Source organism: Pundamilia nyererei, unplaced genomic scaffold (genome assembly GCF_000239375.1).
Source record: "Pundamilia nyererei isolate P.nyererei 1_Seehausen unplaced genomic scaffold, PunNye1.0 scaffold00008, whole genome shotgun sequence".
NCBI lineage: Eukaryota > Metazoa > Chordata > Actinopteri > Cichliformes > Cichlidae > Pundamilia > Pundamilia nyererei.
In genome coordinates this window covers 3,032,942-3,059,691 of record NW_005187409.1, presented here as the reverse complement: position 1 = coordinate 3,059,691, position 26,750 = coordinate 3,032,942, and the positions used below count along the sequence as shown (strand labels likewise).

At 39.1% G+C, this 26,750-nt stretch overlaps 1 protein-coding gene across 6 annotated transcripts in view; it reads right to left on the bottom strand.

Moving 5' to 3' along the window:
• Positions 1–26,750, bottom strand: part of drp2 (dystrophin related protein 2) — a 175,447-nt gene that overhangs the window by 58,011 nt on the left and 90,686 nt on the right. For all 6 annotated transcript variants that reach the window (XM_005722946.2, XM_005722943.2, XM_005722948.2 and 3 more), the window contains exon 3: positions 16,611–16,785. In XM_005722946.2, the coding sequence (XP_005723003.1) occupies positions 16,611–16,657 (47 nt within the window). In that variant the 5' untranslated portion in view covers positions 16,658–16,785. The remainder of the gene's footprint in view (positions 1–16,610; positions 16,786–26,750) is intronic.

The window sequence follows — 26,750 nt, the reverse complement described above, 5'->3', positions numbered from 1 at the left end:
AGCATAGATGGGCTCTGACACATAAGGGATTAGGTGTCAGGTCAGCGATGGCAGTTTCAGAAATCACATGTGGGGAAAGCTTTGAGACTTTAAGGAGAAAAAGACAGAAAGGTGAAATCAAGCTTGTAAGTGCACGTTTCAGAACTGATAGGCCTCTTTGTTCAACCCTGTGTCAGAAAACCTGTGTGAACCAGACCATGATGTCCCCTAGCCTCTTGTTGCCCCTCCAGCTGTACTCGCTGTGGTAATTGAATCAGAGAGGAGCTGTTTTTCCATGGCCCCTGCAGAAGAGGCTGTCAGTCCATAACAAGCGTGAGGACACACACACAACCATACCAAACATACACACATACAATCACTCAGCATGAATGGAATGAGTTTTCTGTTTCAAGTAAGAGCAAACCAGGGCCTCGGATATATCTAAGTAAGGTCATCCATCAAAAGATGACCCTGGCACTTTTGCAGAGAAGCTTCAAAATGCTTCGAACTATGCAGCAGACATTCACACAAGCAATCAGAACAGGCACGAAGAAACACGCACATACACAGCTCAGAGCGCATTCGCTGATCATTGCTGCTTCCATTACACACACCGAGGGTGAAACAAATAGAGCGCTGTGCTGGAATGTAATCGCTGTCACATGGTGAGGGCTGCCAAGAACAACTCCTGCCCTGCTAAGCTACAGGGAGCCCAGGCTTAAGGTTTGCCAGTATGTGAGGCTGACTGAAGTTATTTTATCTCAACTGGAAACATCATGATATTCATTTAGGTTTTTTTATGGGTCAGCCTCTGCTGCACTGGATAAGGAGATGCCAGGGATTTTGCCTGTATGTGTCCAAAAAGAGGGAAGAAAGGACCAAAAGAGGAAAAGGTTTGGTGGGTGAGCTCTTCTTACTTTATTCAAACTTATTCAGTCTAGGTTTTGATAGACGATATGGCATCTTTGTGGTGATATGCGGTGTTTAGTATTTGCTCATTTGTTTTCTTTTGTTTGTAATTTGTCTGACCATTGTATGTGGGGAAAGCTTTTGTTGAGATGTCTACTCCTGGGAAGATTGCGGCATTCAATCAACACACACCTGAATGGCTGAGACCAGCAAACTGCCTAAAACGTCTGCTTTTGCAGAAGTGGTCACATTTTTTCCCTTAGTAGCATCTGGCTGCCAGTAGTAGTACCCTCTAAATTCCTAAGGAAGCAGTAGGTGTGCACCTAGTTTCCTACAGGATTGTGCAGAGAAAACTTTTTTTCACATTGAGGAACAAAGGGAGAAAATTAACCAAAAACAAAAACATTCTGTGGGTCTGTTTGTGTTTGTGCTGTGCTTAGGCCTGTATCTGTGCCTGTCTCAAGCTGCTCAAAAATAGCCAACAGGCTTGATGGCAATGCCAGAAATAATCGATACAAATGGGCTAATGGCAATGCTTGAGTGCATGGCAGACTGCTTCCTGTGTCTGCCCTTGACACGGCACACGCTCAACGTACAGAGTCATCTGCTGGCATCACAAACAACAGTCTAATGATTGAAAGGCAGCCAGTTGCACGAGCACACACGATGAGATACTCTGGTCTGAATTGAGACCGGTACTCAAAATACCAGATATTGTCATAGTGAAGAATGCAGACCTTTTCATTTCCTGGATTAGCGTCATGCGAGGGATTCATAAGAGATAAAATATGCCACCCAACATTAGAGAGACTGATCTTTGTTGTGAATATGAATAAACAGATTCTTGCTACAGCAGCTGAGGTAACAATCAACATCCCCGTGTCCTTGAAAACGACACTGCATCATTATCAGCTCATCGCTGTGGTGGCTCTGGAGAAGAATGCCAATCACAATGTTCTGGGTGTAAATATAAGATTGCATTGCTCCTTGGTTAACCTTTCAGTGTAAGTCAGTGTTCTACCAGGTGAAATAATGTGTTAGATGAAAATTAATGGTGTGTGTCAATATTTCTTGAGATTTAGCATCGAAAGTAAATAATATGGTCAAACAAAACTCCAATTCCCTAATCGGTGAGAAAGATTACAGAGAGAAACATAGTGCTTGGTTCGATGATTAATTCATGCATAGGAGGATATGCTCAGTGTTTCTCCTGATTTAGAAGAGAGTAGCGTGCTAGCGTGTTGCCTCGGGGCCCAGAGAAGCTTTGAGCACAGCCCCCTCATCTCATTCTTTCTCAATTGCAAAGACATTGCAAGAGAGCTGCCAATGTGATGAGCCCTGTTGATACAACCACTGCATTTTGTTCAATTATGTATAAAGAATTTTTTTTTTCCCCCAAATCTCCTTTTGGTTTTGAATTCTGCTTTATACTCAATTTGATTGTTTTTACCTTCATACAATAAAGGATTAACCTTCTTTTTGTTTTCAACCCACTCTGTCATAATTAAATGTTGCAGATAATCAGCACATTAGAAAGCTTTCCACCAACGAACCAAGTCGTCCTTTGGGTACTTTCAGTTTGCTGCCAAAAAATGTGAGTCTTTGAATGTTTCAAATGGTAAATGGCCTGTATTTGTATGATAAGATAAGATAAGATAACTCTTTATTGTCATTGCACAGTCATACATAGTACAGTAGTACAATGAAATTGGAAAACTGTCCTACGTCGGCACTACATATAACACAACACGACACGATGTGACACATCACAACACAACGTATAGCACTTTTCTAGTCCCTAAGGACCCCAAAGCGCTTTACACAACCAGTCATCCACACATTCACACACACACAGGCGATGGCAAGCTACATTGTAGCCACAGCCACCCTGGGGCGCACTGACAGAGGTGAGGCTGCCGGACACTGGCGCCACCGAGCCCTCTGACCACCACCAGTAGGCAACGGGTGAAGTGTCTTGCCCAAGGACACAACGACCGAGACTGTCCAAGCCGGGGCTCGAACCGGCAACCTTCCAATTACAAGGTAAACTCCCAACTCTTGAGCCACTCCCATACATCTAACTACACAAAACCTTTGGCTGGTAAGTGGCTCAATCTGTCACATTAGCAAAATATAAATTTATGACCTGATCAAGAAAAATGAGAAGGATCACTAAAATGACCAATCAGAACTTATGGTTTGTCTTTTTTTTTTTGCTTGTTTGTTTTTCCAATCTTCATGTCTTTGTGGAATGAAAAGCCAAAACACAACTATAAGAAATTAATGAAAAATAAAATGTTCAGATAAAAGACATTGCAACATTTGGATAAGTAATTCAAGAAGCAGCAATAAATGGCTGGGGCTCTTTCATATCATTAGTACAAAAATGGACTTGAACAGAACTCTAATGGTCCATTGCTAACATTTTAAATTAATTTCCCTCCTGTTGGAGCAGAAACTACTTTCTTGCTGTTCAACTACTTTTTGCCTCCAATTGCAGTCTCTAATTGTCTTTCCTCAGAAAAGTGCACATATTTTAAAAATATTAGGCTATGTTTTTAGACTAAATCTTGTAGCATGTTTTGTTGCCGACATTTGCAATAAAATGCAACCTGTCTCAAATAAGTAAATGTACAGTGAGCATAGTTATGCCAGTGTGGGGTTTTTTAACATGTCATATTGACAGAGTCAAAATTGTTAGCCCCTCCTGATGCTAATAGTCAATTCTATATTCTTTTTGCTAACAGTTATCTGCTGACTGCTGGAGGTTTTCTTTTAAAATCTTCACATAAGCTTCTTTCTTCATCCTTCTTTGCACTTTAATGAGATTCCCAGTTCTAGTTGCACTGAAGCATCCCACAGCATAATACTCCCACCGCCATGTTTCACTGTTGAGACAGTCTTCTTTGGGTTATGTGCCTCTCCCTTCTTTCTTCAACCATAAGCAGCATCTCTGTGGCCAAAGAGCTTTAGTTTAGTCTCATCTGACTACAGAACTCACTTCCAGTATCCATAATCTTTCTCCAGTCTATCTTGAATTGTCTGTTCTGCAAAAGTTTGTAGTTTTTCTTGGTCTGTAACCTCACTATCTATTACTGTGCATGATTCTAGTGATTGTCTTCTTTGAGGCCACAGTTTCCAACTTGGCTAAGGCATCCACAAGTGTCTTGGCAGTTGTTCTGGGGTCTTTGGACACATCTCTCACTGGTTTTCACTCCAGAGTCTTTGAAATCTTTTGCTTTCTTTCTCTGCCAGGCTTCTATGTTCTGTACTTTGTGACACTCTAAGAATTTCTTGATGACGTTTTCACTCCAGTTCTTGACACTTATAAATGCTGTGATAACTTTGTATATTCATCTCCTGCTTTGTGAGCATCAGCATTCATTTTCCTCAAGCCTAAACTGATGTATTTTCATATGAGGCCTGGTCCCGTGGGTTTGCAGTTTGTTTTTGGAAAGTAGCTATTATCCTCCACCTGTTGAGGTGGAGCTAGAGGTTGTCTCTCCTCTTGGGATCTCCTGCAAATCATCAGATGCAATTAACATTAGTCTCATGTGCACTTACATGAGGACGCTGCTTATTTCCTGCTGCCTTGGATCACAATTCACTGTTTTCCAGAAGTGCTCCTAGATCACCTGCCTGCCTGCCCACCGTCAGCCTCTTCTTGGACCAAGGGTTCTTCTGGATCCTGCACTTGAGTCCTAAAAACCATAGCTTGCTAAATCTGACAATTTTATTTTCAGCACAATGTTTTTTCAAGTGATGGCTCAAATCCTTGAAGTTTTTCGACTGTGCATAAATTGGAAGATAACCCTAAGTTTTATCTTGATTTTACTAGCTTTAAACTAAATGAAGTTAAAGTATACTTTTGGAGAGCAGTGGTTTCTGCTGAATAGGGGGTGAATAATATTAACGCTGTTAATTTTTGTTTTTTCTGGAAAAACAATGTTATTCTATGAAAATACAATGTACAATTTGTGCTTTTTAAAAAAAAAAAAAAACAACAATTTTTGCATGTTTACAAATTATTTGTTGAAAACCTCTGTCACGGCTGAGCAGCTGATATATTTGCAGTGTGGACCCAAAAAGCAGACAAGGGAGAGATGGCAGTGAAGTTTAAACAAAAAGGGAGCCATTTATTTGGCTGTAAAAACATGAAAACAAAAGAAAAGCAAGGCAAACAGGAGCAAGAACTAAAACCTAAACTGGAAATAACTATGAACGACTATGACAAGAGAAACATGAACACGAACCTGAGCAGGTGCATGCGAGAAACTATGACGAGAAAACATGAACATGGACCTGAACATGAACAGAATCACGAGAGACCTGACGTGACGTAGAGGGAGAAAAACAGACGAACCGACAATGAACAAAGGGAGACAGATGACTTAAATACACAGGAGGGTAATGAGGGAAGTGAGAACACCTGGGGAAAACAGCTGACACAAATGAACCTGAACGCCACAGGGGAAGTACAACTAAACACACTGAACATGGAACACCAGACTCTTCACAATAAAACAGGAACAAGAAAAGGGACGTAGACAAGACAACATGAGCTTGACAAATAGAACATGCAACATGCAGACATGAAATACACGGGGAGACTCAAAAGACACAAGGAGACATAGAAGAAACATAACTGGACCAAAACTCGACTAAACGTAAACTAAAATAATAACAGAAGAACTTCACATGATTTCAATTTAACAATCAAAAATACAAAATAAACTCAGAATGCTGGATCACAGACCCAGCCCGCTGACAATGTCTTGCTGTGTTAAAAAACCCTTTGGGAAAATTTGGATAAAAACCTATTCCATATAGAGACACACTAGTTGTAATTGTATGTAAACAAATAAGAACTAGTGTGTCTCCATATATTTTCTGAACTATATAGAGACACACATGTGCACATATCCCAGTGTAATCCATAGACCAAAATCTTTGGAGCTGGATTACCATACTGGCATAGAGCCTATTTTGAGCACAAAAATAAGTTTCTCACACTGCAAAGCATTTGAAAATCACAACAGTAGGTAATTTAAAGTTGTGACTGTCAATATCAATAAATTATATGCTGTCATAAAAGTACACTGCTAACAGCATGTTCATGTTTACCAGCTTTTCCCAAGCTTCTCCCTCCTCTTTCCCTTTTTGATTTTGTGCTCTGTAGGGGTAGATCGTGTCATGCGTGATGCATTCAGAGACTCCTCCTGTGGCGGAGGAGTTTTACTGATTCCTAGCCTAAAGGATTTCTTCCAAGAGCAATCTTACTGATATTTGTGGGGAACAGACGTGACGAATGACATGAGCGGAGCACCTACTGAAGCCATTTTCCACAATTGGAAATACTGTATGCATTTGAATATATAAAAAATATAACAGCCATGGGGAACACATTCCTGTAACAAATTCCTCACAGCGGCATGAGTTAATAGAGGAAACTGTGCATGCTTCGAGCTCTGAGTGACAAAACAAACATTAATAAAAAAAGAAAAGAAACCACAAATACTGACGCTGTTCCTTAGTAGCAATTCTCAACTTGAGGAATATTTAGACATATAAAGCAATCTATTTGGTTACTTCAACAGAGAAGATAGTTTTCTCTACTTTCTTTTCCTTCTTTACCTTTAAGAACAGAAACTAAACCATCTTAATCAGTGACTCACTGCTATAATTATCTACATTCAGAATGTCCTATATGAATCATGCACATTTCCACATCATAATTATAATACAATATGTCAATATAGTCTCAGAGGGTTCTGCTAGATGCCTACAATACGTACAGTAGACAAAGATATGGTATTATAAATGTATCTTGCTATAATGCTTTGCATATTACAGAGAGCAATTTGACATTGCACTGGTATGTAAAGATGTGAATGAAAACCGGGCGGAATTTCAATGCAAATGCAAATGCACAGACATGGATATACAGACAAGGGTTGAGTGGGTACATATGAATACAAATAAGGTTGCTTTTCCCCCCAGCAGACACCCAGGATGTATCATTTGCACAGCACAGAGTAGGGAAGGTGTAAAAGGTGTTAGGAGAAGCTGAGACACTTGAAAGAAATAAAAGATGACAAATAAGAAGCACGAGAGATCACTGCTGAAATGGTCATACAATCCCACTCCTCTTTAACACCTGAGTGTATATGTTCAGTGTCAAGACAAAAAGGAAAACCAGTGATATATTTTCCAGATTTATTGTGTGCATATTGGTGTGAGCCTGCAGAGCAGATGTTTTCCCCCAGAAACATTATTTCGTTTTACTGATTGTGGAAGTTAATGTGTTTATGTTCATTCATCCAGACATGGATCAGCATACTTATCACTATTTTATGCTTATGAGACTCTGCGGAAATTTTTTTTCTTCCTGTTTTTAATCTGTTAAATTTTAACAATAAGCCACATGGAGAGGTGCTGGGACTCCAGAGTGGATCCGTCCTTCGTTGGTTAGTTGCATTGCCTAAATATCACTACTTCCCCTTTCATTCAATATAGATAGCTTGTTGCGGAAGAGCAAGCAGAACAAGAAGCTGACAGAAGTGCGAAACTGTTAACATATTTTAGCAAATTATGGAACTTTCAATACTCAGAGATTTAAACAACTACATTATCTGCTTTAGAAACATTCTAAGAGTAGGACTGAAGAGGGGGTAGTCATCAGCCATTCATCACACTGCCTCGCTAAAGCACTGTGCAGTCAGTGTATTGCTGGTGTCTCTGCTGAATCAAACTAATAACGTTTGGGAAGCTGCAGAGCCATATCAGAAAAGCTGGTATGACATAGCCACTTAAATAAACAAATAATAATAATCATTACAACCATTTTTACTAATATTGTCCTGCTGCAGGGACACTAGAAGAATTTGTGTTTGTGTTGTTACCTTTCGTAATGAGAAACTGTGTGTTTATTAATGCTTTGTTTGTTTTTCAGTGTTTTAGGAAGGTAGATAAAAAAGTAGGTCTTCTTTAAAAGTGCCCAATATGTGGAACATTACAACTGTCATAAAAACTCACTGGCTACTTCATTAGGTACACCTATTCAACTATTTGTAGACAAATATCTTTAGCCAATCACATGGCAGGAACAATATATTTTGTGACGAAGACATGGTATCTGCTGAAGTTCAGCATCAGGATGGGAAAGAAAGGTTATATACGTGACTTTGGCATGGCATGGTTGTACACAGACTGGTTGGTATGAGTACTTCAGGAACTACTAATTTACCATCTCAAATTGGTTTTTTGAACATGACAGTGACTTCACTGTACTCAACTGGCCTCTACTAATTTCTATATTTCCATATTTCTAAAGAGTGTAGAAGATACCTGCTCTGTCACTTGCCTCTCTTTGCAGTTTCCAGACCTTTTAAATGAAGATAAAGAGTCAAAACTGATATGAACTTTTAAAGCAAATACTTTTACTATTATACTTTTATACATCAAAGCAGTACGTTAGACAACTACATTTTAAACTAAACAGCGCACTTGCAAGGATAGCTCATGGTTTCTAGTTGTTACAGTAAAGCAACACCTTTATTTTTTTTTCCCTGGTATTACTGAGTCCTAATTCATCACAGTACTCAATGCAGTCTAAGATGACAAAAGAAAGAAAAATTTGATCATACAGTGAAACTTACTCAACTAACAGCTTTTTATTTATCACTAAGCAAGGTAATGACAAACTAAATGAATGCATGCTGTATATTCATTTTTTTAATCCTTTAGAAGCTAAAATATGAGGTAATTAGTTGTTTTAAACAAATGATTGTGCACAACAACAAAGCTTAAACTAGATCCATAAGGAAGAAGACACTACAGAGAGGTGATGTGATTTAAAATACAAGCCACACTTGTTATGTTTTGGTGACACCTAGAATCAACTGCCTTTCTCATTGTTCTTACAGTGGACAAGATCAAGTATTTGGTAAGTTGAATGTTACAGAAAGAGTGACAGCACCCACAATAAGTGTGGTCAGTGACAGTAAAACGTGTATCCAACATTTAAAATGATTCTCATATGCATCTGCTCATGTTTAGTTATACTTGAATTTTTAAAGTAAATGTTTAAATGGACCGGTTCCTATATAGCACTTTTCTACTCTATTCAAGCATTCAAAGCGCTTTATACAACATTTCTCATTCATCCATTCATATACAACCATTTTTTCTATGCCTAAGTGCTTTCTATCTAACATTCACACTCCGATGAGCTCATTTGACAACAGCTTGGGGTTCAGTATCTTACCCAAGGATACTTTGACATGCAGACTGCAGAAACCGGGGATTGAACCACCAACCTTCCAATTAGTAGATATCCACAGACACCCAAAAGATCATGCAGATGAAAATGCTCCCTTCACTGGTAAATTAAAATATAGTTCTGCAGTTGAGTGTCAAATATCTAGATTTCCACTGCTTACATGGGAAGTCCCTAAAAAAGCTTGCAGTCATTATACTACAGTGGATGGGATTTATCAGGTGATATGAATAACTGACAATACATTTGTTACAAGCAAACTTTGGGAAAGATGTGACCAAAACTTTACTGTTTTGTGGAATTTAAGAGTGAATAGACGTATGTCATATTATTGCTTTGACTACATCATAATTTATTTCTTCCCTCCTCTAAAAAGCCAAACTCTTATTTCTGATATTAATCATTTCTTCCATTTGCACTCCAGTAGGAAACAGTAACTACTTTATAAGAACCTAAATTCTTAGCTATATTTATAATTTGTATCCAACTGCTATAATTACAACAATTTTATTTATTTATTTTTTTTTTTGGTGTAATAGAAAAATATTTAGCTCGCTGATCCACATTTGACCCCAAAGCAGCTCTTACTATGGGAGAATGAATGCAACCAGGGCTAATGTAAAAATAAATAAATACACATCCAAATCCCTCATTGTCTTCTAACTCCCAAAGACGGTGTTTCTCCCAATTTGTGGATTTGATTTGCTTCATATAAACCATTCAGCTTACCTCTGTACAGGGTGAGCACAAAGCCTCATTATTTTTACAGCTAGTCAAACACTGCAGCGGTCCAAAATGTCCAACATTGTCTCTAATCTGCACAAAGCACTTCTGATTTGTTCTGCATCAAATGACTGGTGAGAAGATATAGTTCCGTGCTCTACTCACTCTTGCTTAATTTGAAGCTGTTTACAGCTTGGGATTAATGTTTGTACACACACACACACACCTACACATACACACACACACACTATGCGGTAACTTGCCATATTATTTATGGGGATCCCATTTCCCCAATGATTTGTTTTATCATTAAAGTGTATCAAAGTTTGTTTTTTCAGCCTTGCCACCAGATACGCTTTGAGCAGCATGATATGCGTGACATCAATGGGAGTCTCTCAAGGAAAGAGAGGGAAGGAGTGTGTTAGGACTCTTTAAATTATTATAGAATTGATTTAGTAATTGATTAAGACACGGAAAAGGCTTACAAATAGTAAAATTAAAACCCCTGAAATCTGGGCCACGTTTACAGCAGTTAGCCTCGTGGCTTAAACCTCATCCATCAGTATTACAAGGACATAGTGAGTCTGAGCAAATATATACAAAGCACTTTAGAAGAATGCAGCCTTTTCTTGAAATAAACTCCTAGATCTCAATATGATTCTCAGGCAGCAGTAAAAACAAAATCCACTCCTTCGAGTGACTAAATGATTGATGGCTAAAATTCCCAAAAGAGTGCCACATACATCAGGCCCTGTCACTAGCAACTATAGAAGAATCGGTTTTCACCCAGCCTTGAACAATTTAATTATCATTAACATGTAATTGGAGCTAAATAAGCCCTGCGGGGATCATACTGTAGCTTTTCCTGTGGGTGATGTAGGAAAAGTGGGGCACAAATAACCAAAGGCGGACCGTCTCTAGAATTGCTAGTAAGCATAGGATGATGTGGAGGTGGAGGATAGTACAAGAAAAAAGAAAAACAAGGTGAGATCTGCAAGAGGAAAATGTACAAAAATTCAAAGTAAATGGAAATAAAAGATATCTTGAATTAGGAGGACACTGGTAGACGTGATAGATGTGAATAGAGATAGAGGTGTTGTCATAATAACAAAAATGGAGACAAAAACAGACTCAGAGGTCTCCCTTTGCCCTCAGACAGACGCTGAGCGTAGGTGGTTGGCTCTCTGCAGTTATCTGAGCCATGCGGCAAATAAATTCATAGCATGCCACTGAGCTACCCACACGAACCCCTGTGGGCATTCCCTGCAGTGAATAACAGTGGGCATGTCCCTACGTGCCACAGCCTGAACCTTAACAATGCTTGTTATTGTTATCAATGTGGTTAACACTAATCAACTAAACTATGGCAGAAAGTCTGTTTGGAGGAAGCAAAGTCATACCTGCAAGTGAACTGTGATGATTCAGCAACAGCCTATTTTTGTCTGACTACAACAGTATGCAAAAATAGGATGCGGTAGCTCCAGCCTCACTGGAAAAACGCCATGATTGAAACTGTCCTCCCACACTAAAATGACCAACTAGTTTGTTCACGAAAACAGGTGTTATTTAATTGTTATTACACTTTTCAGTTGAACTCAATAGAGAGGGCGTAGTAAAAGTAAAAACTCCCTTTTACCAGGAAGAAACCGTAACCAGGCTCAGGGAGGCGCAGTCATCTGCCACAACTAGAATGAGGTGAGGGCAGGAAAACAAGACAAAAGACACATTGTGGAAGAGAGCCAGAGACTAATAAGAACTTAAGATTTAATGCAGAGTGGTGTATAAACACAGAGAGTGAAAAAAGGTGAGTGAAGAAAGAACACTCAGTCCATTATGGGAAGCCTCCAGCAGCCTGTGTCTATTGCAGTGCAACTAAGGGAGGGTCCAGGGTCACCTGATCCGGCCCTAACTATATGCTGTATCAAAAAGGAACACTTTAAGCCTTTAATGTTAAAAAGTAGAGAGGGTGTCTGTCTCCCAAATCCAAACTGGGAGCTGGTTCTACAGAAGGGGTTATGTGGTATAGTTAAGATGCTTCTAGAAGCCATGTTAAATAATTCTATTTAAACCAGTGACCTTTGCACAAACTCTAAGATTTTAGGTAAAATAAATCACACAAACATAAAATGGGCAGAACGTTTAAATGTTAAGCTTCCTTTGTTTTCCAAAACTGTTAAATCCATGAATCTTTTTCACTCTTTACAAAAATCTTGATAAGGGAAAAAGGCTGATGTGCCACCTAATGACATTTAAATTGATAAATGCCACGGCTGAGGAGATTCTTAGTGCCATGTCACATTACACGTTATTTTGTTCCTGTTCTGAAAGAATCATTAGAAATTGTCACTGTTCATGGCTAAGATTGTTAAGCCCGTTATCTTTTCTCATAAGGTCAGCAGTTCAACATCCAATCCTGATTTAACCAGCAATTCAGTTTCTTTGACTCTCCAACTTCTCCAACCTTAATCCGATAATCGAGTGGATTTCAGGTCTAAATTTATCCAAACAATTAGTGAAAAAACATACGTGAACAGCAAGGGCTGTGAGATGAAACTCAAACCTAATCAAAAGTTGGGTGTTGTTTTGTTCCACCTCTATTTCAACAGCCTTTTAAGGTAAACTGTGTGCACTCTATTAAATGGAAACACTCCACTCAATGGTAGGAACAAAAACTAATAAGACTGTTTACTTGGAGGACTTGTTGCCTTGGTCAGATTGCCAGCAATCTTGCAGTGGGGCAGATGAGTAAGACTAAGAGGTTTTAAATAGACAAAAAGCAATCATTGAAAGTATACAGCTATTCTAGCAACCCATTTTATCATCTGTAAATAGTCTGAATCAAACATGGATGTCTGAACCAGGTTTAATGGGACTGAATAGAACTGCACTCACTAACAGCTATAAACAGGATAGTGGCATAGAGTAAAAGCCAAAAGCCGGTCAGATTCATCCTCTGAGAACCCTGATAAAGTATAAGCTATAAGGAGAGCCAGTCAATTACACACATGCCCATTATTACCATTTCTTTCAAAGTGCTGTAGAAGCACCATCACAAACAGACATAATAGCTTCAGAAACACACACGGATTAGTTGGATTAATTTTCACTTTGAAATGGATCGTTCAACTACAAAGACAGATGGAATGTGACAGCTGCACAAGCCTAGCATTTTTTCTCTCTCACAGTTTTAAAAGATGCTTCATTCAGCGATATCATGGCTCAATAAAGGCAAAATAAGCCCCCTTTTCTCGATTTTTCAAATTTATTAAAGGCATCCAGTCGAATGGACACAACTGAGAAATGAAAAAAGGAATCAAAGATAATTCTCTGATTGTCCACTGAATAAATTACAAAAGAGCTAAAAGAACAACTGATCCCTTTATAAACCAGTCTGAGAAAAATAGCATAAATTCACTGAAACCTCCTACACTCTCATACTGTATTTTCTTATATAATAGTTACAGATGGCTGAATAGTCTCACCAATATGGTTGGAGTAATAAATGTCTCTTTTATATATGTATTCATAATCAGTTAGCAGTGATTATGATAGACACAGTGCAATACAATGCTGTGGTCCACTTGTTTGGGGCTATTATCTCAGTGCTGCATAAGACATTAAACCACAACTTGATATAAGCAATAAAAACAGCATGTCTACATCTTTTGCCAAATGCATCAAAGTGCTATTTTGTAGTCAATAGCACATGCTACACAGCTGGTGAGGGTGAGTGTGAGTGGAGTGGCTCATGGTGTAATGATTTTGCCAATTTTCTATGTAAGACGCCAAAAAAGTGATCAAACCCCTAACCTTCTGTTATCAGCACTGAGTCCAATTAGCTGAGCGACACTGTGTCATGCTGATAAATTCACAGTGCCACTGCCGTCTGTTAGAGAATGCATTTTGTTACACTGTTTACTCCTTATCTTAATTTGTTAAATTCTCTGAGCATACAGGGCAATCAGCAAATTTTGAAAAGCTGCTTTTCCCCGTCTACTCAGGAGTTTGGGGCATCGCTGTAAGGGTGTCTGTGTTGGTCAGGTGTTGACTTTGATCTAACAGAAATATCTCAAAATGTATTAAATGGTTTGACGAGAATGAACTGAAGTCATCTACTGTCAATCAAGTAGCTCTACCATCACTTCAAATACCTGGATAGCAATGCCATTTTCAATTTCTATAAGCAGCGAATTTACTTTCCTGTGTCACAAAGTTTAGGGACTCAAACACAGAAGAAAAGGTTAGTTAATGCACACAAATCCAAATATGAAAACCTAGAAGGAGCTGCAAAGGAAAGCAAAACAGAAAACTAGGAGCACCGGAGATGCACATAGGCAAGCAAAAAGGATGGACTGAAAAGAACACGAGGAGAGCAGCTGGACGAAACTGAACACAAAACTAAACAGGCAATGCTAATGCGAGTGAGGGAGACAACGGAGGGAAAACAGACGAAGAAAGAAAGAGAAGGAAAAGAACATACCCGAAAGGAAAAGCAATAAAAAGAAGCAGTAACAACAAAGGCAAAGTGAAGCACAACAGATCCAGTGATTCACAAGAAATAACCTCCCTTCCAAGGAAAAGGTTGTAACCTCAAGCTGTTATCAACAAGTTGGCCAACGCAGATGCTGCGTGTGAAATATAAAAATAGAATAATATGTGTACTGGCAGTATCATCTTTAGAGACATCGGCATCTTAGAAATCATGGGTGAAAAAAAAGAGTTGTCTACCACCCTCAAAGTTTTAAAAAGACGTATTTTAATCAAAATCATAATCATTTCATAATCCTTACCACACAGTGAGTGGAAATGATTCAAGCTGAAACCTGATCTGTGATGAGATTCAAATCCCAGCATCCTGTTCAAAAGCCAGCTGTGTTTGTACAAACGCAGTCTCACGTAATACAGACTCTGTCGTTCCTTTTAACTGGAAATGCGCCTATATGGCATTTTAGGCATGTTTAAATGTATTTTTTCCAATGGAAGGAAGGAAACGCCAGTATGCTTACTTTGGAAAACCTGTTAACCTTCCACCTGCTTACCTCAACTGCAAAGGTGCACATTTGTCACTGAGAGCACTTAGCTCAAAGCACTACAGTGCTTAATTACAACCTCACTGAGCTGTTAGCCAGACTTCAGAAAATAATACTGCAGTACAACTGGGAAAGTTTCAATTAGTTCAGTCTAGGTACAGTATACTATAAAGATAATGCAGGAGACTTTAAACAAAAGAAGGAAGCTCTCGTGACTTTATTAGAACAAAGCCTCAACCACCTGTCAATCAGTGCCAGACAGGCCATTATAAAGCCAGTTGTCTGCTCTTGTCCAGCCGCTGGCACTGAACGCAGTCAGGCGTTTCATCTGGACAGCACTCACCCTCAAGGTTAGACAGCTCTTCGGCAAAGCTCTTCCTCATTCATTCATTCTTTCCCTCTTGCCACTCCCCTTTTCCTACATAGCATCTCTCTCGTGTGAAGATTTAATACCCGTTCTCTATCTCTCTCCTCCTCCCCGCATCGACGTCGTCCTGTATTCCTCTCTTCCTCTCTCAGCCTGATGAAGTCAGAGTGTTGCTCGGATATAAACAGCCACTGCAGGCCATCCATAGTGATCTCATTACACAGGACTGCAGGGGAAACTGTCCTACCCAATTTAACAACTATCCTTCCTTAACCTCCCCCTCCCCCTTCTTAGATACATCAGGGTCAAGTAAGCAATTAAGGGGCCAATTGTCTAAACAGGATGCCAGTTGAATGGAAGATATAAAAATCATAGAGCAAGCCCGGACAGTTTCCAATTAAGCATCAAAGAATAACATGAACATAACTGTTTTTCACTGGCACATCTCTCAAGTACAACTTGTGCAATGGCAGCATTAACCTATATTATATGAATAATTAATAAGCTGACTGGAAAGAGAGGTGAAATGTGTTATTGTGTGACAGCACATTATCAGACAATGCTTTTAATTACCTGAACACAGTGAATAGCAACATGAAGAATCATTAGGTGGAAAATGGGAAACAAGCAAAGAACAGTGTAAATGGATATCACATTAGCTCCGGTGCTACTGTGTGACGGGCTGCATGTGAACTTGTTGTTTTCCCCACAGGGATATAACCACAAAATGACAACAGCCATAAATAAGGGTGCGACTTTAAAACTCTGGGTTATTATTAATAGATGCTGCACAAACAAATTCTATGTATAGATGTTGTAAAGCCAAAAGCCACTCCAACATTACATTATTACTTCAGTGTGCATCTCTAAAGTGCTTATAAAGAGGACAGGAATAAGCTTTGCCTTTTTCGTTCTTTCCATCAGTGCTTCAATAGAAATAACTGGCTTTAGAAACATTAAGTTAAACTGAGTGAATCTCAGCATGCCAAGATGTGTTTGGACTGTGATGATGGTGAAACAGTTCCATAAAAAAAAGCTGATTGGATGCAGCTTACAATCATCTGCGCCTTGAAAAAAGCATGTTTATATCTTTTGAGAAAAACTAGCAGATACAGAAGGGCAATCAGCAATTTTGTTACCATAGAGCTGAGAATGTCAACTGCGAGCAATCAAGACGGGTTCATTTCACCCAAAAAGTCTGCAGTCAGCCTCTGTTCCCAGGTACATACGGCATGCTTCTTTGAGACAATCATCCATACAGATGGTTCCAGGCTTTTCCAAATGGCTTTGACCTCTGTGAAAACCAGCGTGAGTGCTAACTTACCGGATATTGTGCGATTTGCGTTTGATCTCATTCCAGCAGAGGTTCATTTCTCCTGTTTGATTCGGGCCACCCCCTCTCAGTCTCCTACACTCAGTGCCCTCCTCCTGCCCCTCACCGTCCACTGTGGACTGGCATGGCACACAGTGGCATCCCGGCCACGAAGGCCGCCCCGCAGCTAAAAACACACACACAGCAGGACACACACAGGTGAGTATTACAGTTTGGAGAAATTTGAATTGATTGCTGATAGATGGTGTTCTGCTCCTATATTTAAAACCATTGAGGTAAAAAAAAACCCAAAACCCTCGACTTTTGTTGTGACACAACATTAGTTGAGAAAGAAACAAAAGATAAAAGATTCGGTGCTACAGTGATGGCTTTCCAATGCGTTAAATTCTTTCTTCACAATATTAAACTGATATGTTTTGGAGTCTGACAAGCCTGGATCTGTTTCACAAACATGAAAGCCATATATACAGACACAGCAACCTATAAAAACATGTTTTTAAAGCTATAAACCCAATTCCCAACCATTTTTTGACGGTCTTAAAAAATAAAATCTATCGGAATAAAATCACAGAGTTTTGTCACTTCTAAGACAAGACACATTAATTCTTAACATGAAAGTGAATAATGAATCCAAGACAAAAAATGTCGACTGTTGAGAGCAGATTTGTCAAACTATCTGCCAAGCAGCAATTGCATGCTATTCAATCACGACCACATAAAGTCTAGAACTTATAGGGCGCACCATCGTTAAAAGCAGTAAGGACTATGTACCCATTAATAAACAATATCCCAAAATGCGAAGCACGACACACACAAAAGCATGGTCAACAAATCGGGGCCATATGCAATAACCCTGTCCGGTCTGTGAGACAGAAAACCTGATTCATGAGACACCAGCAGTTTTATCCCATTATTCCAATCCATTAAACTCAGGAAACAAACGTAGACAAAAAGCCTCTTTTTCACAGACTTTTAGAGTGAGGGGGTATTCAAGGCTAGATATGAAGAGGTGCAATCCTCTTGATGGAGCTAGGGGGAAAAATATCAAGGAGTTAGTCCACACACACAAGCACACACGGCCTATCATACGGACAAATACACACACACACACAGAGTAATAAGTGGCATTCGGAGCAGAACAAGCTTTTCCAGGTTCGCAGGTCATGATAAATCTCATGTTCGGTCACTGGGCTGTCTGAGGCTTCCTGTCTCTTGTGTTCATTTCACAACCTTTACCTTTGCAGCAGCTGGGCATCTGAGCTTACACCCTCAGCCTTTATAACACACACAGAAATACACGCTCACACACCATGACCGGCAGCGTCCCCAGTGTTGGTCAGAAGGCTCTTATCAGATTGTTTTGAAACTGGTTGATCATATCTCCCCCACAGGAGAACCCAACCTTTAACACTCACTGGAGCAGTCAGGCATCCATCTAAAGCAGCAAAGGGACAAAATACTGCACTCAGTGCTCACACAAATATGCACCTATCAAAATAAGTCTTAAACCACTAAAGGTTCAGTGGTCAACTCAAACAGATTAAGCTATCACCATGTCTACTTTTGAAACTAGCTGGGACTGTAAAGACTGTAAAAACAACACATAAAAGACTTCAGACGACACAGGTGATTCTTGGTCTGCATGCTGACCTGCCAGGTCCAATCTTTGGTTTTGTATTCATTTATTTATATTGAGCTTTAGTTCTTGTGTTTGACAAATTAAAAAAAAAGGTTCTTTTTTTTTTTTTTTTATTACTTGATTCTTTTTTTTTTTTTTTTTTCTTTTTTGTTTTTTTCTTTTTGGTTTTTTTTGTGTTTTTTTGTAGTTTTTTAGGTTTGGCCTTTTTAATTTGTTTTTTGGTTTGTTTTTTTTTTTTTTTTTTGTTTTTTTTTGGTTGTTTTTTGAATTTTCTTGGTTTTTTTTTTTCGTTTTTTGGTCAATGGTTGCTTTTTTTTTTTTTTTTTGTTTTTAGTTTTGCGAGTTGGTGCTCAGTTTTTTAGGTTTTTAGGTTCGGGTGTTGTTTTTTTTTTGTTTTTTCTTTTGTTTTTTTTGGAGGTTTGGATTGCTGTTTTTTTTTGTTTTTTTGTTGTTTTTTGGTTTTTTCCTTTTTTGTTTTGTTTGTCTTTTTTTTTGTTTTTTGTCTTTTTTTTTTTGGGGTTCTCCGGTTTTCTGTTGTTTTTTTGTTGTTTTTTTGGTTTTTGTGTTTTTTTTGTTCTTTTGTTCGGGGTTTCCCGTTCTCCACTTTTCAGCCCGGCTGTGCCCTTTTGTCTGTTGTTTTTTTGTCTTCCCTTCAAATTCGGGATTTTGTTTTTTTTTTTTGGTGTTTTGTTTTTTTTTTCTTTTGTTGCTTTTCGGGGCTTCGGTGATTCTTTCCTTTTTTCTCTTTTCTTTTTTTGGTTGCCGTTTTCTCTTTTTTTTTGTTTTTTTTTGCGGGTTTGCACTTGGGAGTCCAATGTTGTCTTCTGTTGTTTTTTCCTTTTAGCTTGCGGGTTCGGGGTTGGTGTTTTGTTTTATTTTTTGTTTGTTTGGTTTTCGGAGGTTCTAGTTTTTTTTTTTTGTTGGTTTGTGGGTTTTTGTTTGGTTTTTTCTTTTTTCTTGCTTCTTTCGCCTTTTTGCTGGGTTGTTCCTTGGTTTCTCTTTTTTTTTTTGTGACGTGTTACCTTGTTGTGTTTTTTTTCTTTTTTTTTTTTGTTTTTTTTTTTGTTGTGTTTTTTTTTTTTATCTTTTTTTTTTGTTTTTTTTTCTTGTTTGCTGTTTGGTTTTTTTGGTTTTTTTTTGTTTTTTATTTTTTTAAGGTTTTTGGTTTTTTAAAAGGTATTTGTTTTTTTTTTTTTTTTTTTGTTTTTTTGTTTTTGGGGTTTTCTCTTTTCTTTTTTGTTTGGGGTGTTGGGTTTTATGCGGGGTTCTCTTTCTTTTTTTTTCCTTGTGGGTTTTTGGTGGGGTGTTGGGTTTTTCGCCGGTTGGTCTTTTGTTTTCTTTTTTCTTTGGTTTTTTGTTTTGTTTTGTTGTTTGTTTTTGTTTGGCCTTCCCCTCACCCCTTCGGCGGGGGGGGGGCCTGGGTGCTTGGTTAATTTCTTTTTTTTCTTCTGTTGGGTTCACACCTGGTGACTGGAGCTTGGCACATGGGGCCCGGCCAGGCGCAATTTGAAAGAGAAACATGGGGCCCCATGTGCCCTTAGGACCAGTGCCTTGTGGTTTAGGTGGCGGTCAGCGGTGGAGTTGCATCCCGGGTTGCAGAGCATTTCTCTTTCAAGCTTAATTGAGCCCAGTATGAACCAGGAAGGAACTTTTGCTGCACTTTCAACATTTCAGTGAATGACTCCCCGGTGAGACGGAAGAATAGACTTGCTTTCAGCCCACTCATCTCCTTTCTTTATCCTTACACTCCTCTGCCTGCATATTTATTCTCCTTTCTATCCTCTGCAGATATATTCTTCTCTCTACCTTTCCAGTCTGTTCGGCAGGCCATCCAACTTCAGATTGGCTGTAGGTTTTTTTTCCCTATTTCATATGAATCATAATAACCATCTCATCCTCACTACCGTCTCCTGTTATCTCTCCACTTCCTTCCCTTCCTTTTCTTTCCTCAGACAGCTCCCGTTAGTGTAGGTGAAACTTGTGTGAATCAGCACTACCCGGCACATCTCTCCCACTCCCTCCTGGCTCAGTGTCTCTTTCCCTTTGCTGGTAATCAGGGGTCACGTGTGACTTTGCATATAGTGTTTGCACTGCAAAGACCCCAGTAGGATCTCCAGCGCACCTTTTAAAAATAAGAACACATAATAAAGCCTTTCTATTCTACAGACAGATTTGATTCACTTCACTTCACCATTTGTGAATAAAAATGAATGCAAATGAGTAAACAGAAGACACACGTTGCAGAAGAGAAACATGGTTGTTTGTTTGCCTTGGAAAGCTGAATTGTCAAAATGTGAAATGGAGTTGAACAATGACGGCCATCAACCACGCCACTGCAGACATCAAGGGAATACCCCAAGGGTGAAAGATAGCTCTGAGAGAGGTTTGGTTCAGGAGTGAGGCACAAAGTGAGTGACAGACGGGGCCCTCAGTTCTCTCTTCTGCAGCTTTTTCTCATGCAGCTGCCAGGATCATATAAAGACACAAGGTCATGCATCATTGCACCTGGAATATTCTATTTACAAAATGTATTACATATTATTTTTAAGCAAGTGATGTCTACATAAGTCATTTAATGCAAATATCTATGTTATTTCAGTCTCATAGGCACACATTTGCATTAGGCAGGCATGTATCAGCCCACAGTGCAAGACATTAGGTGGTTCTGTCTCTCGCTTTAAACTTCAAAAACATGAGTCAAGCTTTAAACATGCATTATTTATGGCCTTGATTGGATGTGGCGTTGCTCAGTCAAGCATATGTACTGCATGTTTTCCTAAGATGCTGAAAAACCAGCTGAGATTTCACTGACATGCCACAAAGTGACACAAACAATATTCGTCTTGCTGCTATGGCTACAACACTCATCTCTCTCTTTTTTCGTTTCATGACCGTTTCCAACAGCAATCACATCTCAACACTTTAAAAACTGCCCCAATTATGTTAACAGTACAGACAGCATATCTGCCTTTTGTTCTTTTCTCTGACCACTCAAGCCGAGCCAACCTGTAATAACATTTTCCAGACAATATGTGAATGCAAAATCAAAGGAGCTGAAGATGATAAAAGATAGCACACAAAGCTTTGCTGGATTTCACAAAGCAAAGGAGAAAAGACAGTTCAACTGTGCAGATAAAGCTTGAGAGGATCAAAGCCACTGTGCTGCTACACCAAGTCTACATGTTGATATTAATCTGAAGGAATCAAGACTTAGTTCAGATATGCCAGAGAAGCAATAAGATAACAAGGATTTACTTTCATTACTGGAGCTTTGCCAATTAATACAGTTCTTTAACAATGTGCAGCACCTACCTGAATAATATGACTTCCTGCGTGGTTCTAAATGAAGGCTCAGATTCACGTTGTTAAACCCGCCACCACGGGTAACCGAGCATTGACATTATTTACCCAGTCTGTTGGTAGGCATGGCAGATAGTGCAGAGATAAGTTTGGGATGCAGATGAAAGAAAGATCCAGGAAGAGAACTGGAGGTAGGAAAACAAGGAGAGAGGCACAGGCATGGGGAGAGATGTGCGAACTAATAAGCAGAAACTTTGGTCCTGGTCAAAGACGTCTCTGTCCTTGCACATTCCTTCTTACACCTACATAGCCCCCACTGCTCACCACCAACAGGAAGAAAAGGCCATCTGCCTGATGTCCTTCGACCCACACACACTCTGATCACTGCACAAAAACATGCACTAGTAGTTAGGGGAACAGTTTGTAGTCAGAGAAAAATTTAAATAAAATTCCAACAGCTGAGACTTGCATTTCTTAGTTTGTAATAAAGATCAAGGGTCAAAGGAACTAAAACAGGGACTTTTGTGGCACAACGAAAAGGAAAAATACAAGAAGAAATATTAGCACATACAGAGAATGAAGATGAAGAGCAAGTAAAGGTAAATATTTCATAAAACTTTTTCATAAATTTTTAATTCTGAAGCTTTTGATGTTGCTTTTCTTTGTTTGGATCCTTAGCCAAGGTAGTGCCGTGGCTTCGGAGCAAGCAACATCTCAACAACTAGGCTGAGAGTCGTGAAATGTTTGCTCGCCAGCATAATAACTTTTTTTTTCAAGTTTCAATTAAGCATTAATGTTCGGTTGCTGTTAATAGTTTATGTTTTGCATAATAGGCCTAGACAAATATTGCATAGATTGCCATATAGTGTGGTCATGTTTCTCTCAAAATGAATTTTGTTCACACTGATGACCTGACTTTTCATTTAGCACATCATCAAGTCACTCTCGTACCATTAACATGGTTTATGACGTAACATCAGCCAAACTAACAACAGCCTAATTTTACTATCAGCCTCTGCTGTAATTTAAATTTACTGCATATGAGAAAATGTTAGACATTAAACATAAATATGTCACAATCGAAAAATCAGCATTTTAGCATGCAAGCAATTAGCTCAAAGCACCAGTAAGTTTGAGTGCAGCCTCGCAGAGCTACTAGCAGAGCTGTAGACCAGGACTGTCAAAGGTATGGAAATGGGTCGGCCAAATGGTCAAAGCTTTGTATTGTGTGTAAGGTGGTAAATCCGAGAAGCTACAGTATGCAAATGCGCTTCATTGATTCACAGCAGTAGCATTTCTTTGATATTAGAATGACTAAATCCATAAAACTGAGGCACGTTGAAACTGGACTTATTTTCCAGGCTGTTTTGTAAAAGGCTGAACACACTAAAACAAGTCTGACACCCCTGCAATAGAATATAAGTCTTGCTGAACATTACTGTCACCAGTTTACTTCATTAATTTAACATGGAAGTCTCAAGGTATTTTATCTCTTGTAATAAAGAAATCTGTCTGAAATATTGGTGTAGTACAGTCAAACCTGCAGTGCTGAATATTTGTTACCTCTTTCTAGGTGTGACAGTTCATGCACGAGCACTACTGACACATCAGGATTAAGAGCTGTTACTTTATAAGGTAGCTGGATTCTTGTGAGATTTCAATCACAGTGCATGCCTATAGGTTTTAAGCTACATGCTTGTGATAAAATCACAGTTCCTCTGGATGAATCAGTGTTATCTGCAAAGAGCAAATTTTGCTGCAGCCATGAGCATGTGTTGAGTGGGGCATTATTTTCTGTACATAAATGTTTTTTGTCTCTAAATTTTCCTTAAAGTGACCACAAGAATCATCCATTGACATGCTAACTAACTAAAATCATCACCTCTTTTTTTCCTCGGGGAAAAGCAAGATGAGTTTTAATCTGTGTTTGTCCTCACCATCTATTACTTCGTGTTCAGACTGCAAGCCTTCCTCTAAGAACTGAGTTTCTTTTTATCTTGAGTATCAGAAACATTTCTTGGATACCTCCACTATACTCTTATTTGCTGTAGCATACCCTGTTTCCCGTGCTCAGCTTTTCATCTATCGCAAAGCAGAGACCTGACTTCTGTACTATAGAAGACACAACAAAGGCAGTGTATATTTGAGGATTTATGCAGCATAAAACACTTTTTTATCTTCCATATAAAGTCAGCTGGGTACTTTATCACTGCAGCTGCTTTGGATTTTCTAGCTGGGATGTCAGCTGTGGTGCTAAAGTTGATAACCATTGCCTTGGTCTTGAAGTTGTGCAAAATTTGTTTCCTTTTCCGATTGCTTCTGCTTAAGCATTTATAAAAGCTTGAAGAGGTCCAATATTTCAGGAAAAAAGCAGTGAGGATAGAAGGTATAAAACATCTGAAAACCAACCAGTCTGCAATTTAAATCTCTCCAGACTCATGCAGTGAGACTAAGGTCTAACCAGAGCACCATTAAGGTTTCGTTCTTAGAAATGAGAAATTATTCATATTAAAATATACCTCAGCTGTGACAGATGGATTGTACTGAAGTGGAACTAGTTTTGTACTGTAGTTGTGAACATATCCTTCTGTCAGCAGGCTAAAGCCAGCAACGATTTCCAACGCTTTCACACCCACAATTACGACACTTAACAGAAGTGATAAAGCCATTATGCACTATCCAAAAGACCTGGCAAAAGCTGATACAGACACCCAGAACTCTGTGGCTGTGGCTTCACTAAATGTGCCGAGCACTGATTTAACTTCAACAAATAAATGCCAAGCCAACAATAACTCAGAGTATCAGTGTCCGGGAGTCTTGCTGCTAAATAGCATGCAAATACGAGTGGATGCAAGACTACATGTGCATTTCTGTGAGTGTGTGCGCAGATGCATGTTGATGTGTGTCTTGACTTGTTTCAGTTGCAGGCTCTTGGCTTTGTGCCTGATGGGGGTTAGTGGAGGTTGGACCACTGCCTCCCTGCTGCTCTGCCCCGCTGTCCCACAGCCCCTCAACAGCTACCAGTTAGAAGAAAGCGGAGGACACACACACACACACACACACACACACACACACACAAACACACAAACCTTCCAGCTCTCAGTCCCTCTCTGCTGGTGAAGCAGGCGGGGCGAGTTGAGCTTCTCCTCACAGCTGCTCGTCACACACTGCTGGAGACACTGGAGGAGCTCCAGTGACACAGCAAACACACAATCACAGATTCACTATTGCATTTTGTCTACATCCACACACACACAGAAGACTTCCAACTACATTAACTATACCCTTCATGTTCGTGCTGATCACAGGCCTGAGTAAAATTACCACCTTTCCCCATGATACATCATCACACTCTTTCCAGGCTTGACTCTTTTTTGTCTGCAGACATGTGGCACAGTGATTTGTGATTGGAAGCAAACCAGAAGAACAGCAGGAGCAAAAAAGACTTTCACTTGCCCTCCTCCTGCCGCCTTCCTGCTTTGGCCCATCATGACTACACATTGTCATGCTAGCAGTGTTTTGCCCTCTAACCAGATATTTCATTACCCTTCGTACTTTATTATCTTTTCAATGACAAAGTAATTTCCCCCTGGAGCAAACATGCCATCAACACACTTAATTATATTTACATGGTGCCATTGCTTTTTTTTGTCCTTTCAAGATGGATTTGAAGCAAGAGTTTGGCAGTGAAAAATACTAGGGGCTCAGATGACATTAACATCATTATTACTGAAGGGGAAAGAGGGAAAGTATCATTCGAGCACTTTACAAGATGCTTATTTTGTCGACTGTAACATCAGGTGATGATGGTTTTCATTTATTTGTATGTGGTGACTGAAGTGCTCCTAGAGTGCCAAATGAATGTCTGAAATATCACTCTGATATTGGATTTTTAGTGGATGGCAGTCTAAGAGGTGATCTAGGTGTTGCTAGCATAAGATTCAAAACGGGCACCTGTTTTCCTAGAAAACAACATTTCTCCATTTCAAAGTTTGAAATTAAAATTGAATAAGTTTCTTTTGTTCTATTGTCAGTAAAATACAAGATATAAAAATATAAAAATCAAGCACAAGCCAGGGAAGCATAGTGGTGCAGTGGTTTGTCCTGTTTCCTCACAGCAAGAGGGTCCTAAGTTTGAATCCAACAGCCAGCCGGGGTCTTTCTCTGTGGAAATGCATGTTTTCCCCATGGGTGGCTGCATACTCCTGCTGCTCTCCAGGGTGTAACCTGCCTTTCATCCTGTGACGGCTGAGATAGACTCCAAAACTCCCTGAATTGGATAAATGGGAGAAAATAGATTGATGGATGGATCTAAGCGCTATTTATTATTGCTTTTTGTTTTGGCACCACACAAATGCAAAACAGTAAGGTTTATTTGAAGTGCTGCAGGCTCATCAACACAGAAGCCATATAAGGAAACTAGTGTGGACAAATTCCCACCAATTAGTATTTGGTGTGATTTGTGTTTCTGGCCCTGTTGTCTAAAAAGACATTAACCTTATGTTCTGTTTTAGATGTTCATATGCAGTCTTTCTGGTAAGTCCACAGTTAAGGCTTGAATTTAAAAAGTGTTTATACATTTACCACGATGGTCTCTATGAGCTAGCATTAGAAACTTCACTTGAATGACCTCTGAAAACACATACAGTGTATATATAAACTTGCCTTTATGTCATGTTGTATATTATACTCTTTTGTTGTCTGTTTATCATTGTCCAGCTGTCTTGTTTGTTGTTTCTATTATAGATATTTTTATTGTAGCTGTTTCTCTTCTTATGTTGGAAATTATTATGTTTACTGCCAATGTGTGTTTTGCTTTCTCCACTTTATCTTCATTTATTCCTATTTATTCTTTTTCTCTCTTATTGCTTTTCTCTTTCAGTTTACCTTCTGAGCATGTGAGATTTATTATAAGTTATAACAAAGTAATTTTTTATTGTTACTATTATTGTATTTTCCAGTTCAGTCTGTTTGTTGTTACGTGCTCATAAGTACCATGTGTTTATCAAAGCTTTCTGCTGAAAATAGTTGAATTTGTCTAGAAACTACACTGTGAGCCATTAAACAAAAGAATGCACTGAGAGGCATTATACATCTGCAGAATCCACTGATGATGAGTCTCTGTAGGTTCAACAATGAGCAAAGGCGTTCACATTACAAGCAGACAATACTCTGCATGTAAGGAGCCTAGA